Genomic DNA, 15657 nt, shown 5'->3' with positions numbered 1-15657 from the left:
TGAGGAGGCGGGTTCCATCCCTGGCCTCAATCAGTGGGTTGGGGATCTGGCGTTGCTGTGAGCTGTGGTACGGGTCGCAGACGTATCTTGGATCCCATGTTGCTGTGGCTGTGGCTGTGGCTGTGGTTGTGGCTGGCAGCTGTAATTCCGATTCAACTCCTAGCCTGGGAACCTCCATATGCCATGGGTGTGGCCCTAAAAAAAAAAAAAAAAAAGAACCTGTCTCCAAATAAAGTCACATTCCAAGGTCCTGGGGTTAGCATCTGGAGGGACACCATCCAGGTAGTTTGTATTAGGAAGCTTTTATTAGAGTCTCTGCAGCGGCAGGAGCTCCTGGGGACTTGTCTGATTTCTGACAAGAGGTACCACGGTGTGGGTTCCAGCCCCCCAGGGAGTTAAATATTAACTTGGGTGGATGTAGGTTTTTATTGCATGGCCTGACTGGATGGTTTACCACCCAGCTAGGACAATGAGTGCTTCATACCTTCCACTCCAGACCTGGTGGGAACCCACCTGAGTGTCCCTGTGATTGAGGCATCCTCATCCCAAAGTCAGCATCTTTCCTAGAGGCTGTCATGGAAGGTAGATTTCACTTTTTCAACTAAAACTCAGCACTACCCAAGTCTGTGACTATGCTACTACCTTTAGCCTATGAATGGAAGGAGGTATAAAAGGTGGGCCTTTTCCTCAGAGAACACACTTGTATAGAATGCTAGTAAGTCACAGAGGACTGAGCTAGAGGGTCTGGCAAAAGGCATGGTAGATAGACAGCCTTGTCGCCTACCTCTCTAGCCCACATTCATGGCAGATGGGACAGCACCACTGAGCACCACCCCTCCTCCATTCCAAGCATGAACACTCGAAACTAGAATCGGCACTCTGGGTGAAAATCATTGGTTCCCGGCATCACGGTGGGGTTAAGCAAATGGTCTCTCATCCCTTCCTCATGAATAACCATGGCAACTTCAAGCAGTGGAAAAAGATCGCCAAAGGCATTATCTGGGCAGAGTTGCGCCTGGATGTCTGGCACCCAGGTTCAACATTTCTTCTACGCCACTGCAGATCCTCCTGGTCCCATCCCTCCCAATTCCGAGTAGATCCAGCAGGGCCTTGCCCTGAGCCTATCTCCTTCAGTCTCATTTCCTGCCCAGAACTTCCTATAAACTACAACTGGAACTCCTTTAAGAATCCTCTCAGCCTTATACACCCGGAGTTCCAAATTGTGGAGGAATTAATTTTTGTGGGGCCTTTGACCCACAGGGGATATAAGACAGTAGGAAAATGCTTCTCTCTTTCATCCCCCAGGACAGTTTTGAGATGTGTTTCATAAGGCTCTCTAGAACATTCTGGAAGAACCTTGATAGTGCATCCTTGCAATGGCCTTCCCTGCTTCCCCATTCCACATCCCATCCCTCATTCCAGCCCCTACATGAACTGCCTGCACCCAGATATTTGTCAGACTCTGCATCAGGGTCGGGGGAGGATCCCCGGGGGTCTTCTGTAACCATCTCCCCTCCCCCATGTCCCACCTGTGTCTGACAGTCACCTCTCTCCTGCATCACCCATACAGGGCCTCGTGGGTGGTCAGGGCCATTCTCAGACATGGTCTCATTTTGAGCTGCACCGCAAATTTCTGTGTGAAGATGAAGAAATTCAAGTTCAAGATCCTGCCCAAGTCTGGGCAGCTAGTACATGGTCAAGACTAAAGGCTAACTCAGACTCTGAAACTTCAAGCCCAGCTCCCGCCCCACTGGACTGTAGCTGCCCCCACCTTGGCCCCTCTTGGAGGCAGCCTGGCAGGAAGTACCTCTGACTGCCAAGGTTGCAAGTCTTTCCTGTCCACAATTTTTGCAGAGAAGGCAAGTGGACATCTTCTCTTCTTTGCAGAAATCAACATGCCCTCATCTTCCTTGGAGTAGCACTCTTCTTGGCATCTTTCACCGCCACTGCTCTGCTCACACTGGCTTACAACCTTCCCGTGGCAGCTCCGTCAGAAGCAAGGTAACCATGGTGCCCAGCGTGCCCTGCTTTGTCCTTTGCCTGCCTCAGAGTGGCCAGGACTTCCTAGTCAGGGCTGCTGAACCTAAGCCAGGCTGTTTGCATTGTGCACATCGGCTCTTGGGAAAAAAAAAAAAATGGGTAGGAACTATTCTGCCTGGATGGGAAAGTTGATTACGTGTTTATTTCCAAGCTTCTGAACCTTCTGGCTTGCGCTGGGGGTCATTTTGAAAGTACAGGGAACTCACTGTGGCCCACTGAAATGCGTCTCAGAGGAAAGGAGCGCCCCCACGTGGTTGTATTGCGTTTCTCCTCCAGGGTTGAACGGTTGTTGGACACCCTTTTAGGGGATGGAGAGACTGAAATTTAAGGGAGTTGCCAGTTACTCCTTCCAGGTCATACGCCTAGTAAGTGGCAGAGGTGTGAGTTGAATTTAAGACTTTACCCGCCATGCTATTTTACCTCCCCAAATGAGGTGTATGTAACAATTCTTCCCCATAACAATGCTTCATCTTATACAGGAAAAACTGGTAAGATTTCCTGCTAATCTGTTCTCGAGGCAGCTATCAGAGTGCTACAAATTAAAATCACATCATGTCAGTCATCTGCTCCAATTCCTCCATTGGTCTCAAAGCAGGTCTCTGTCTGACCTCATCTGTCCCTGCCCTACTTGCTGACTCTGGTCCAGCCACACTAGCCTCCTTCCCTCCACACACCCAGTATGCTCCCTCTTCAGGTCTTTTGCACTTGCTGTTCCCTCACTGTGCAATGCTTTTCCTTTAGATTCTAGATCTTGGCAGGACTAGCTCCCTCACTTCCTACAGGTGTTTGTATGTATGTCACCTTCTCAGAGCAACCTTCAGTGACTTTCTGGTATAAAATAGACCAGAACCGAGTGTGGCACAAAAGTGCTCAAAATTTATTTGTGACCAGAATATATGAATGAATGAATGAATGACTACACCTTAGGCCTTTTGACCATGGAAGCATCATGCTCTTCCCACCATGTCATCAGCCTTTGTGGGCAGAGCCAGGTGACCAAGGAGGCTTGCTCCTGTGTAGCCCAACGGGTCTCAATTCCAGGTGCAAATGAGAGTCACCTGGGGAAAGTTTAAATCCCACTGATGCTTCCAACAAGCACTGTCCTGGACCAGCTGAGCCAGAAATCTCCAGGGATGTGGCCCAAACAACAGAATTTTGCTAGCGCTTCCATGAGGAGGTTTGGTTCTTTCAGGAGAGGTTCACTTCTGGGAACCACATTTTTCTTATTCATTTATTTATTTGCTTTTTAGGGCCATACCCGCAGCATATGGAAATTTTAGGGGTTGAATTGCAGCTATAGCTGCCGGCCTATACCACAGCCACAGCAACACCAGATCCAAGCCGTGTCTGCAACCTACACCTCAGCTCACAGCAACGCTGGATCCTTAACTCACTGAGCAAGGCCAGGGATCATGCCTGTCCTCATGGATACTAATTAGATTCATTACCATTGAGCTACGATGGGAACTCCTAGGAACCACATTTTTAGAGCTAGCCTGACATACCAGGCACCAGAAACAATTATTTAAAATGAATTCAGTTGTTGTCATATTTCCTTGAGATCCAAGGTGGAAGGCCTAAAGGAACTTGGAATTTTAGGAAGGCAGCTGTGGCCCAAGGCTGGATCATGAGATCACTGTGGATCATTATCGAAAAATTATCAGAGGCACCCCCAGTTTTCCTTTGGGTTTGCTGATTGCCCCAGTGTGCATCTGAGGGATTCCTTTTTCCATGTCCAAATCAATTGTTTGTTTGTTTTAATCTTATGACCAAACCCGTGGCATATGGAAGTTGCCAGCCAGGAACTGAATCCCAGCCACGACTGGGACCTTACCCACTGTGCCAGGGTGGGGACTGAACCTGCACCTCCGAAGAGACCTGAGCCGCTACAGTCAGGTTCTTAACCCACTGAGCCACAGCAGGAACTCCTCCAAATCAAACATAACCTTTGGTCTTACATCCTTGTGTTTTTCAGTGAAAAGGCAGCCATGCTGTACTTCTCGGAGTACTACACAAAGCCCTACTGCCGACTCGGACCATTCCTCGTGGGCCTCTTCCTGAGCATCTTCATGTACCAAAACCAGCAGGCAAACATACTCAAAACCAAGGTATATGATTTCCTCATACCCCACCGTAAGGACTGGGTCTGCTGGGCACGCAATGTGGAGGTGGATTGCATTTGGCCAGGCCCTTCCAAAGCCATGGGCAGGAGACCGACCTCTGGGTACTTTATTGTGCTGTGGTGTGTTAGCAATGGCTCTTGGTGCTACGGTATAAGAGGTGCCTCGGCTTCTTGCTAGAGCCTGATTCTTTGCTTTCTTTACTGAGTTCCCCTAAGAAAGCTCCAGATCTGGAGCCCAGCAGGGTGTTGGAGCCTTGGTACAGACCCAGAGAAACTACTGCCATGGAAAAGCGCACCCACACAGGGAGATGGCAAGCCCCTCATCTGGAAGGTCATGGTTACATGGGTTGTATTTTCATTTTTTTGTCTTTGTAGGGTTGCACCCGTGGTGTATGGGGCTAGGGGTCAAATCAGAGCTGTTGCTGCCGGCCTATGCCACCGCCATAGCAACTCCAGATCTGAGCCGCGTCTGCAACCAACACTGCAGCTCACAGCAACGCCAGATCCTTAACCCACTGAGCGAAGCCAGGGATTGAACCTGCAACCTCATGGTTCCTAGTCAGATTTGTTTCCACTGCACCACAACAGAAACTCCTGGGTTGGATTCTTAATGCACTAGATCTTTGGTTTCTAGAAATAAGATTCTTTGTCAGATTTGACGGTTCCATCTGGGAATCAGATAGTGCAGTATCTAGAGGAAGGAAGGCTCTTACTCTGCGTTCCAGATGGAATTTCTTCCCGGTGGGTAATCATTCTCCTTCACCACCCAGTGTCATTACTCGAACCAGAACCCTGGATTCATGGACGCCTCCCCCTTGTTGCCTGATCCTCCCCATCCAATCACCCACCAAGTTCCGTCGGTTGTTTCTCTTGCCATCCTTTTGTAGCCTCTCCCCCTGACCTTGAAGCTCTTCTCATCTCTTACCTGGACTTCTTCACTTGTTCCCTTGCCTCCAGCCTTGTTGATTTCAGATCCACCCCTAGGGCAATCTATTTAAAACATCACCTTGGCCTTGAACTGTGGAAAACCTTTTTGTATGACTTTGTTGATCTACAAGACCTTGAGGGCAGAACTCAGCTCTGAGGTCTTACTGACAATTTCCAGCACCTGGTTCTGAAATCACTGAAACCGCTCCACAATGAATGAGGGAAGGCTCATTGGCTTCACCGTGGAAGAAGGGCCAAGAATTCCCTTGCACTATGAAGGTGCAATGCTGACTCCAAAGCCCCTCTGCTAGGCCCTACCTTGGCTTGCCCAGGTCTTGTGGGTGCTTCACCTAAAACATTCTAGAGAAGAGGCCCTGGTCCCTGGAAAATCTCCTGTTGCTCGTGGCAGGGACAGGAGACAGGGTTTGATTGGAAGGAGTGGATACACAGGGGCTACATGACTTTTCCTCTAGGTTAGAGTTATAGGTTATGATATTCCCTGGAAAATGCTCAATTCAGTTATTGACTACAATGGAAGGCCATTCAGGATGTGCTTTAGTGTAGTCAGGGTTCGTGGTGCCCAGGGAGAAAATGGGTGTGAGCAAAGGGGAAAACCTAAGATGATGATGGAGCTTTTGGGGATCACTCTGAGGACCAGGTCAGGACCAGGGAGCATGGAGCTGGGACCCAAGTCAAGCTGAGCTGGAGGAATGACCTGGAAGGGAATGAATAGGCCAAGGGCGAACTGTAGAAGCCAGAAAATAAGAAAGCAGAGTCCACACTGGACGCAACTGGGGGGAAGGGAAGCATATTCCATGTGGTAGAGAAGAGATAAGGCAGTGAGCATCTTGAGTAAGAGTGAGGGGCATCCTTGACTAAAAGAGGAAGCTTGGCAAGAACCCTTGAGGAAGTGACTTGTTCCCTGTAGCCAGCACCTAGGGCAGGACCTGAGACCCAAGGAGGGGGAGACTTCCCTTTAGAGATAAGACAGTAGACCAATAAGATGCTAGTTCAGGTCAATGTCAATGTCAGCATAGCATCTTGAGACAGAGAAGTAAGAGAGACCCTTGGAAGACAAATCTGGGTCAGAAAAGGTCAAGTTAGGCTATAGAAGATCTAAGATCTAGAACTGAGTCCAGTAATAGAATTGAACCCACGGGGCTCTTCTTTGAGTTGGAAACTTCTCCATTCTCCCTTTCCTTCTGACATTATACATCCCAGGTTACAGCCCTCTGATGGATGCAGCCCAGGTACAGGCTGTGTGCCAGAGCCCCTCACATTTATCTCGGGGGGCATACCCAGTCAAGGAGGCTTACTTGATTAAGGAATAGAGTGGGAGGTTAGAAGGGGTGGGAGTGGGTTAAAGCACTACCTTTTTTTTTTCTTTTAACTTTCATCTAAAAATGATTCAAAGCTCACTGTAAGTTGGTTAAATGGTAGAGGAGGTCTTGGGTACCCTTGACCCATATTTCCCCATCAGTAACATGTTATGGCACATGGACACAACCAAGTCATTGACATTGGCCCAATCCACAGACCTTAGACCCACCAGTTTTGTGGGCCCTCATTTCTATGTATATATGTATATAGTCTTATGCAATTTTTTTTTCTTTTGCTTTTTAGGACCGAACCCGTGTCATGTGGAAGTTCCCAGGCTAGGAGGCGAATCAGAGCTGTGCCAGCCTACACCACAGCCACAGCCACAGCAACTCGGATCTGAGCCATGTCTACACCACAGCTCATGGCAACACTGGATCCTTAACCCCCTGAGCGAGGCCAGGGATCTAACCCATATCCTCATGGAGATTAGTTTGGCTCATTACAGCCACAATAGGAACTTCCAGTTTTGTGCAATTTTATCACGTGGTAGATTTTTGTAACCACTACCACCACAATCAAGGGACCACAAAGATTGCCCTTGTGCCACCTCTTCCTGGTCATACATCCATTGTCCCCTACCCCCACCCCAACCCTAACCCCTTGTAACCACGAATCTGAACCTTCTATTTCAGTCAGATTGGGGCTGTGATTGAGGTTTACAAATAGATACCTAAAGTGACGGTAGTGGAATTCTCTTGTGGTGCAGTGGGTTAAGGATCTGGTGCTGTCACCGCACTGGCTGAGGGCGCTGCTGTGGTGCAGGTTTGATCCCTGGCCGGGGAACTTCCACATGCTGTGGTTGTGGAAAAAAAAGTGACTATAATAACACACCAAAAGTAAGTTAGTGTAAAAGGAAGTAAATACACAATAGCCAAAATGGGCTGTGACCAGTGCGTTTCTATTCCCTGTAGGTACAGGCTCTGCTGGGGTGGATCTGCTCCCTGTCAACCCTGTTCCTAGTGGTGACTCTGGCTTACACAGTGGATGACTCCTCTGTCACCTCTTCAGTGGCCACTGCCATCTACCAGGCTCTCCACCGGACACTGTGGGCTGCGGCTGTGGGCTGGGTCTTATTTGCGTGTCAAGAGGGCTATGGAGGTATGCTGACGCTGAAGAGCTCAGTGATGCAGCATGGGTCTTGCTGGGAGAGGGGTGGGGGGGGCATTAAGAAATGGGTCTTTTTTTTTTAAGGTTTTTATTTATTTATTTTTGCCAACAAATATTTTATTTTTTGTTTTTTACCACTCGATGAATTTTATTACATTTATAGTTGTACAATGATCATCACAACCCAAATTTCTAGCATTTCCATCCCAAACCCCCAGTGCATCTCCCCCCTGAACCTGTCTCCTTTGGAAACCATAAGTTTTGCAAAGTCTGTGAGTCAGTATCTGTTCTGCAAAGAAGTTCATAGTGTCCTTTTTTTTTAGATTCCACATGTCAGTGATAGCATTTGATGTTGGTGTCTCACTGTCTGACTGACTTCACTTAGCATGATAATTTCTAGGTCCATCCATGTTGCTAAAAATGCTGTTATTTCTTTCCTTTTAATGCTGAGTAATATTCCATTGTGTATATGTACCACATCTTCTTTATTCACTCCTCTATCGATGGGCATTTAGGTTGTTTCCATGTCTTGGCTATTGTATAGAGTGCTGCAGTGAACATTGGAGTACATGCATCTTTTCAAGTCATGGTTTTCTCTGGATAGATGCCCAGCAGTGGGATTGCAGGATCAAATGGTAATTCTATTTTTAGTTTTCTAAGGAATCTCCATACTGTTTTCCACAGTGGTTGCAGTAATCTACATTCCCACCAACAGTGTAATTAGGGTTCCCTTTTCTCCACACCCTCTTCAGCATTTACTGTTTGTAGATTTTTTCATGATGGCCATTCTGGCTGGTGCAAGGTGGTTTGGGTTTGCATTTCTCTAGTAATTAGTGATGTTGAACATCTTTTACTATGTTTTTTTGGCCATCTCTATGTCTTCTTTGGAGAATTGTCTGTTTAGATCATTTTTTGATGGGATTGTTTGTTTTTAGAAACTGGTCTGTTAAAGGTGACAATGTGAAAATACATGTACATATCCCTTTTTTTTTTCTTTTTGCTTTTTAGGGCTGCACCCGAGGCACATGGAAGTTCCCAGGCTGGAGGTGGAACAGGAACTGCAGCTGCTGGCCTACACCACAGCCACAGCAATACCAGATCCGAGCTGCATCTGCAACCTAAACCACAGCTCATGGCAATGCCAGATTCCCAACCTGCTGAGCGAGGGAGGGATCGAACCCACATCCTCAGGGATGGTAGTCAGGTTTGTTTCCACTGCACCACAATGGGAACTTTGAACTTTTATTTACTGCTGAATGACTGATATTGACTCAAAAGTCCCAATTTGTCTATATGCTTTGGGAAGCCCTCCCACATATTCTATTTCAGATGTTTAAACTTGTTTATATACAAGTACAGGTTCTGAAAGAAAAATTTGCAGTCTCTCCAATGAAGCAAGTTTAGAAATTGGAAGAGAACAGGCAGAGTAATGTAAGAAAAAAAAAATACCAAGTACTGGTCACATCCTGGCCCCAGTCTCCTGGTCTCCTCATCTCAGGAAATTGTTTCTTTCTTTTTTTTCTTTTTAGGGGTGAACCCAAGGCATATGGAAGTTCCCAGGCTAGGGTTCCAATTGGAGCTACAGCTGCTGACCGACACCACAGCCACAGCAACGTGGGGTCCCAGGTGACACTGGCCACACCCCTGTAGGTAGAATTATAATTAGTTGTTTCTCAGTGAGGAAAATGGTGCCTGGATCTGGTGTTGCCGTGAATTGTGGTCTAGGCTGGTGGCTACAGCTCTGACTCAACCCCTAGCCTGGGAACCTCCATATGCTGTGTGTGTGGACCTAAAAAGACAAAATAAATAAAAAATAAGTAAAAATTAAAGATTAAAAAAAGGGAAATGGGCTTCATTCTCTTGGACTGATGTATTTGCATTTATGGGCAGCTGTTTGGATCACGTGACCTTCACTTGGTGACAATGACTCTGCGCTTTTTTTTTTTTTTTTTTGTCTTTTTGCCATTTCTTGGGCCCCCCCGTGGCATATGGAGGTTCCCAGGCTAGGGGTCGAATCGGAGCTGTAGCCACTGGCCTACACCAGAGCCACAGCAACGCGGGATCCGAGCCGCGTCTGCAACCTATACCACAGCTCACGGCAACGCCGGATCGTCAACCCACTGAGCAAGGCCAGGGATCGAACCCTCAACCTCATGGTTCCTAGTCGGATTTGTTAACCACTGCGCCACGATGGGAACTCCCGACTCTGCGCTATTGACAGAGCCTCAGAACGTAAACATCTATGCTTCCTGGCCTGGCACAGGCCACCTCTGATGTGGCAAACGTCACAGTATTCCTGCTGGTCGGAGAGTTTAGGTTAAGTTGGAAGTTAAACAAATTCACAGTATTATTAGTACAGTGGAGCCAGTAAATACTATCGATCATTAGCCTGAGTGTGGATGATACATACCTCTGTTAATCCAAGTGATTAACAACAAGCCCTCTGGCTCCTTCCTGAGCAATTTATCATTCAGATGGATGTTCTCATTAGCCAATCACAATTATAGGTGTGACTGATATTCTAAGTTTGTTATCTCCAACACTATTTTTAAGATACCAAGATTGATTAGTGGGTGAATGTAGGAGGTGATGGGTTGGATAAATTTTTAGAAAGTGGGCCCATTGGAGTTCCCATTGTGACCCAGCGGGTTAAGGATCTGACTAGTTCAATCCCTGCCCTCGCTCAGTGGGTTAAAGGATCTGGTGTTGTCATGAGCTGTGGTGTAGATCACAGATGCCACGTGGATCCTGAGTTGCTGTGGCTGTTGTATAAGCCGGCAGCTGCAGCTCCATTTGGACTCCTAGCCTGGGAACTTCCATATGCTACACATGCAGCTGTAAAAAAGAAAAAAGAAAAAAGAAAAGAAGAAGAAAAAAAAAGAAAAGAAAAGAAAAGAAAGGAATATGTGTTCACCTGATGAATTTCAGGAAGGTGTATCTATAAAAGAACATTTGAATAAGAATTCAATTGAGACTCTTAGGCTGAGGCGGGATCTTGATGGTTCAAATCCTCTTTTCCATCATGTTCAGTCAGGACCAATGCAGAACATGCTGGTCTCATTCAGTTGCCAGAGTCATCATTTTCTTCCTTTTTTTCTCTTTTGTGTGTGTGTTTTTTTTTTTTTTTTCCCTTTGCCACATCCATGGCATATAGATGTTCCTGGGTCAGGGATCAACCCACATCACTGCAGTGACCCAAGCTACAGCAGTGACAACACTGAATCCTTAACCACTAGGCCACCAGGGCATAGTAGGCTACTCCCTGGAATCACCTTCTGAGTTAAAACCTCTCAACGGTGCCCTGTCCCCTGCCACAATGGTCCTCAAATGTTAATAATAGACGGATCTATTCTAAAGGAATAAGAATTCTTTTGGATCCTTAGTATTGGCTTGAATTGTTTTAATCCTAATTTTATCTAAAACACTAGCAAAAACAACCTAGATACAAATTTTGATGTTTATAGCACATATATTTATAAAAAGCTAAAACTTTTTTTTTTTTTGTCTTTTTGCCATTTCTAGGGTCCCTTCTGCAGCATATGGAGGTTCTCAGGCTAGGGGTCTAATCTGATCTGTAGCCACTGGCCTACGCAAGAGCCACAGCAACTCAGGATCTGAGCCAAGTCTGCAACCTACACCACAGCTCATGGCAACGCTGGATCCTTAACCCACTGAGCAAGGCCAGGGAAGGGATCGAACCCCCAACCTCATGGTTCCTAGTCGGACTCATTAACCACTGTGCCATGACGGGAACTCCTAAAACAAATTTTGATGTTTATAACAAATATATTTATAAAAAGATAAAATAAATTTATACTAGCTTGGTTGTAAAGAACCCAACTAGTAACCATGAGGCTGTGGGTTTGATCCCTGGCCCCACTCAGTGGGTTAAGGATCCGGCATTGCTGTGAGCTCCAGTGTAAGTCACAGATGCAGCTCGGATCCCAAGTTGCTGTGGCTGTTGTGTAGGCTGGCAGCTGAAGCTCTGATTTTATCCCTAGCCTGGGAACCTCCATATGCTGAGGGTGCAACCCTGAAAAGAAAAAAAAAATTATAAAGTAACTGTGAAACCAATAAAATCTGAATTTACATTAGTTTAATGTGAGGAATAGTGAGCTGGAGCCAGTCATAGTTCCTGACATGGTATTGTTTGTTCTAAGGGACTTTCTTTTGTGTTTGGCTTACCTGGGTTCTTTTCTTTCTTTCTTTTCTCTCTTTTTTTTTTTGCTTCCCTGCAGCATATGGAGTTCCCGGGCCACAAGTCAGATCAGAGCCATAGTCTTGACCTAAGCTGAAGCTGCAGCAAGGCCAGATCCTTGAACCACCATGCCTGGCAGGGGATTGAACCCATGTTCTTGCCCTCCCAAGATGCCACCGATCCCTTTGCACCACTGCGGGAACTCCCACCTGGATTCTTTACTGACTTAATTCCACAACTATTTTCTTTGTTCCATAGTAATATTTTGGTTCAACTTGTCATTTGGGATTTACTTCAGGATTATGATTAGGACTTTCATCCATGAATCCATCTCTGTATTTTCACTTGATTATGTAAAATACTTACTGGATGCCAGGCACTGCTCTGGATAATGGGGATATCACAATAGACAAGGGAAAAAAATTCCCCTCTTGTAGGAAACTGCAATAAGGAAGGGCCAGGGATCACATCCTTGAACTGAAGCTGTGACCTATGCCACAGCTGCAGCAGTGCTGAATCCGTAACCCACTGTGTGGGGCTGGGGATAGAACCTGAGCCTCTGCTGAGACAATGCTGGATCCTTAACCCGCTGCACCACAGTGGGAACTTCAGGATACATTTGTAAGATATATCGACTGCTCTCTGTGGGCACAAAAGAGTCTGGGATGGCACCAAAGATTTTGTCTTGAGTAACTGAGTGATCAGTGCGACCCTACATGAGTAGCTGAGGTTTGTGCAAAGGAGAAACAGAAGTTCTTTCTTCCTTCCGTTTCCTTCCTTTTTTTGACTTAAAACAACAGAAACTGAAAAAAAGAGAGAGTGCCCTGGTGGTCTAGCAGTGAGGACTTGGTGCTTTCACTGCTATGGCCTGGGTTCAATCCCTGGTCTGGGGACAGAGATCCCACATGCAGCGGCCGCACACCATGGCCAAAAACAAACAAAAACAGATCAGAAATGAATTCTCTTGCAGTTTCGGAGGCTAGATATCCCAAATTGAGGTGTTGGCAAGGTCCTTTTGGAAGCTCTGAGGGAGAATTCGTCCTACCCACTCCTGCTCCTTGGCGTCCTTGGCTTGTGGGCGCGTCCTCCGGGCTCTGCCTCCATCTTCTCGTGGCCTCTCTGTGTCTCTCCTGTGGATTTAGGGCCCACCCTAATCCAGGATGATTTCATCTCCTGTTTCTTACCTTAATTTCATCTGCAAGGACTCTTATTCCAAATAAGGCTGCATTCTAAGGTTCCAGGTGGACCTAGCTTTTGGGAGACCACTATTCAACTCACTGCAGAGCTACTGGTCTATTCAGAGATTTCTCACTGCGTTTAATTTAATTTTTTAAATTTATTTTTTAAAGTTTCCTGCCTTTAAAAAATAAATTTGGAATGCCCTTGGCATGGGAAAGATCCCAAGCTATTCAAGCTGTTGAGTTGACAGTGCTGGATCCTTAACCTGCTGCGCCACAAAAGAACTCACTGTTTAGTTTAAATTCATTCAAATTAAATAGCCACGGGAGTTCCCATCGTGGCGCAGTGGTTAAAGAATCCGACTAGGAACCATGAGGTTGTGGGTTCGATCCTTGGCCTTGCTCAGTGGTTTAAGGATCCAGGGTTGCCGTGAGCTGTGGTGTAGGTCACAGACTTGGCTCAATCCCGCATTGCTGTGGCTGTGGCATAGGCTGACAGCTACAGCTCCGATTAGAATCCTAGCCTAGGAACCTCCACATGCCTTGAGAGTGGCCCAAGAAATGGCAAAAAGACAAAAAAAAAAATTAAATAGCCACAGTGCCTAGTGGCTTCACATGGCCAGCACAGTTGTAGAAGTAAACTGAGTTACACAAAGTGAAGAACCTGAGGCCAGACAATGTTAACGGCCTCCTCCCAAGACCCAGAAGCTTGTGTGGTGCACCTTGAACCAGAAGCCAGGCTAGTGAAGGGCCTTTGCACCTTATTTTAAATATGGAACGTTTTGTACTTGGAGGTTGAAATTGCACTAAAGTACACTGACCGTAGATTCAATATTACCATGTCTTGATTTTCATTTTCTTGCAATGGGACTTTTTCTTTTTCTTTTCTTTTCTTTTTTTTGCTTCTTAGGGCCACAGGCACGGCATATGGAAGTTCCTAGGCTAGGGGTCTAATCGGAGCTGTAGCTGCCGGCCTACACCAGAGCCATAGCAACACCAGATCTGAGCCTCATCTGCAACCTACACCACAGCTGAGGGCAGTGCAAGATCCTTCACCCACTGATCAAGGCCAGGGATAGAACCCACGTCCTCATGGATCCTAGTCAGGTTCATTACGGCTGAGCCATGATGAGAATTCCGGAAGTTTTTATTTTTTTATTTTTTTGGTTTTTTTTTTTTTGCTTGTTTGCTTGTTTTAGTTCATCCTCTTAAAAATTACAGTTGACCTTCTTAGTAGAAAGTTCAGACTTAGGGGTAGAACCTTGAGGGAGTGGTGACTATACTGAGTCTTCCCAGGTGCAGGGAGGGGCTTGCAGATCCAGGAGCCTGTGTCTCTCCCTGCCAGGTCAGGTGCACCGGCTGCTTTCCTGCCGTATCTGGAGCTTCCTGGCCAGCATCAGCTATGCTTGCTACCTGGCGCACCCCATCCTCATCATCCTCTACAACGGGCTTCAGGAGACGCTGATTCACTACACAGACATCAACATGGTGCGTCACCTGCCCTCAATGCCCATGTAGCATCTCGGTTTGTTTGCCCTGGTATGGAGCCATCTATTGACTTCATTCCAGGCTTACTTTCTGTTTTTTTAATTTTTGTTTTGTTCTTGTCAAAAGCTATTGTTCTTTGTTTTATTGGTGGGAGGGTTTCAGCACAGGATGATATCCTTCTTTTCTTTCTTCTATTTATTTTTTTCTTGTTATAGCCACACTTTCAGCATATGGAAGTTCCTCGGCTAGGGATCAAATCAGGGGTGCAGCTGAGGCCTCTGCTACAGCCACTGCAACATCGAATCCTTAACCCACTGAGCAAGGCCAGGGATTGAACCTAAGTCCTCATGGAGACTAGCTGGGGTTTTTAACCTGCTGAGCCACAATGGGAACTCCTTTATTTTATTTTTAATATTTATGGCTATTTGTCTTACAGATCTACTTCATACAGCCAGGATGGTTTGCTTTAAGATCCAAACACAACAGGGATCGTATAGTAAGACCGTATCTGCTCTGCCCCTCTTTCTCTCTAGTTCTATCTTTTCTCTGGACACTGTTTGGCGACCTTCATCGCTGGGCTGGCCCTGACGCTGTTCATTGAGAAACCATGTCAGGAAGTGAAGCGGTGCCTGCTGGGAGCTGGGCCTGCAGGGCCGTGAACTTCCGGTAAAACCCGCAGAGGCTGTCGGCCTTTTGTGAGTGGTAATGAGCAAAAGCAGGGTGGCCTTGTTTATGTAACAAATGCTTGTGTTCCTGGAAAGTGGCGTGAATCTCATTTTGTGAATGTTTATAAGGTATAAGATTCTTTGTGTTCAGTATATAAGTGTGTTCTGTGTGTTTACTGTATAAAAGAGTACTGTGATAATCTGTTTAGGAATGCAATAATTGTCCTCCTAGGTAACTTTTTAGCAAAAAACAAAAAATCTGGGAGTTCCCGTCATGGCTCAGTGGTTAATGAATCTGACTAGAAACCATGAGGTTGTGGGTTCAATCCCTGGCCTTGCTCAGTAGGTTAAGGATCTGGTGTTGCCATGAGCTGTGGTTTAGGTTGCAGACTCAGCTCAGATCTTGCGTTGCTGTGGCTCTGGTGTAGGCCAGTGGCTACAGCTCCAATTCGATCCCTAGCCTGGGAACCTCCATATACCATGGGTGCGGCCCTAGAAAAGGCGAAAAGACAAAAAAAAAGAAAAGAAAAGAAAAGAAAAAAATCTGGATTT

General features: G+C 46.4%; 1 protein-coding gene across 1 annotated transcript in view; it reads left to right on the top strand.

Moving 5' to 3' along the window:
* Positions 1-15224, top strand: part of LOC125120781 (O-acyltransferase like protein-like) — a 74462-nt gene extending 59238 nt beyond the window's left edge. The window contains exons 13-17 of the mRNA XM_047769208.1: positions 1888-2001; positions 4016-4148; positions 7381-7567; positions 14298-14440; positions 14974-15224. Coding sequence (XP_047625164.1) covers positions 1888-2001; positions 4016-4148; positions 7381-7567; positions 14298-14440; positions 14974-15099 — 703 coding nt within the window. The 3' untranslated portion in view covers positions 15100-15224. The remainder of the gene's footprint in view (positions 1-1887; positions 2002-4015; positions 4149-7380; positions 7568-14297; positions 14441-14973) is intronic.
* The last annotated feature ends 433 nt before the right edge of the window (positions 15225-15657 follow it).

Source organism: Phacochoerus africanus, chromosome 2 (genome assembly GCF_016906955.1).
Source record: "Phacochoerus africanus isolate WHEZ1 chromosome 2, ROS_Pafr_v1, whole genome shotgun sequence".
NCBI classification, from domain to species: Eukaryota; Metazoa; Chordata; class Mammalia; order Artiodactyla; family Suidae; genus Phacochoerus; species Phacochoerus africanus.
The sequence above is the reverse complement of the archived record's forward strand: the minus strand, read 5'-3'. Positions and strand labels throughout refer to the sequence as shown.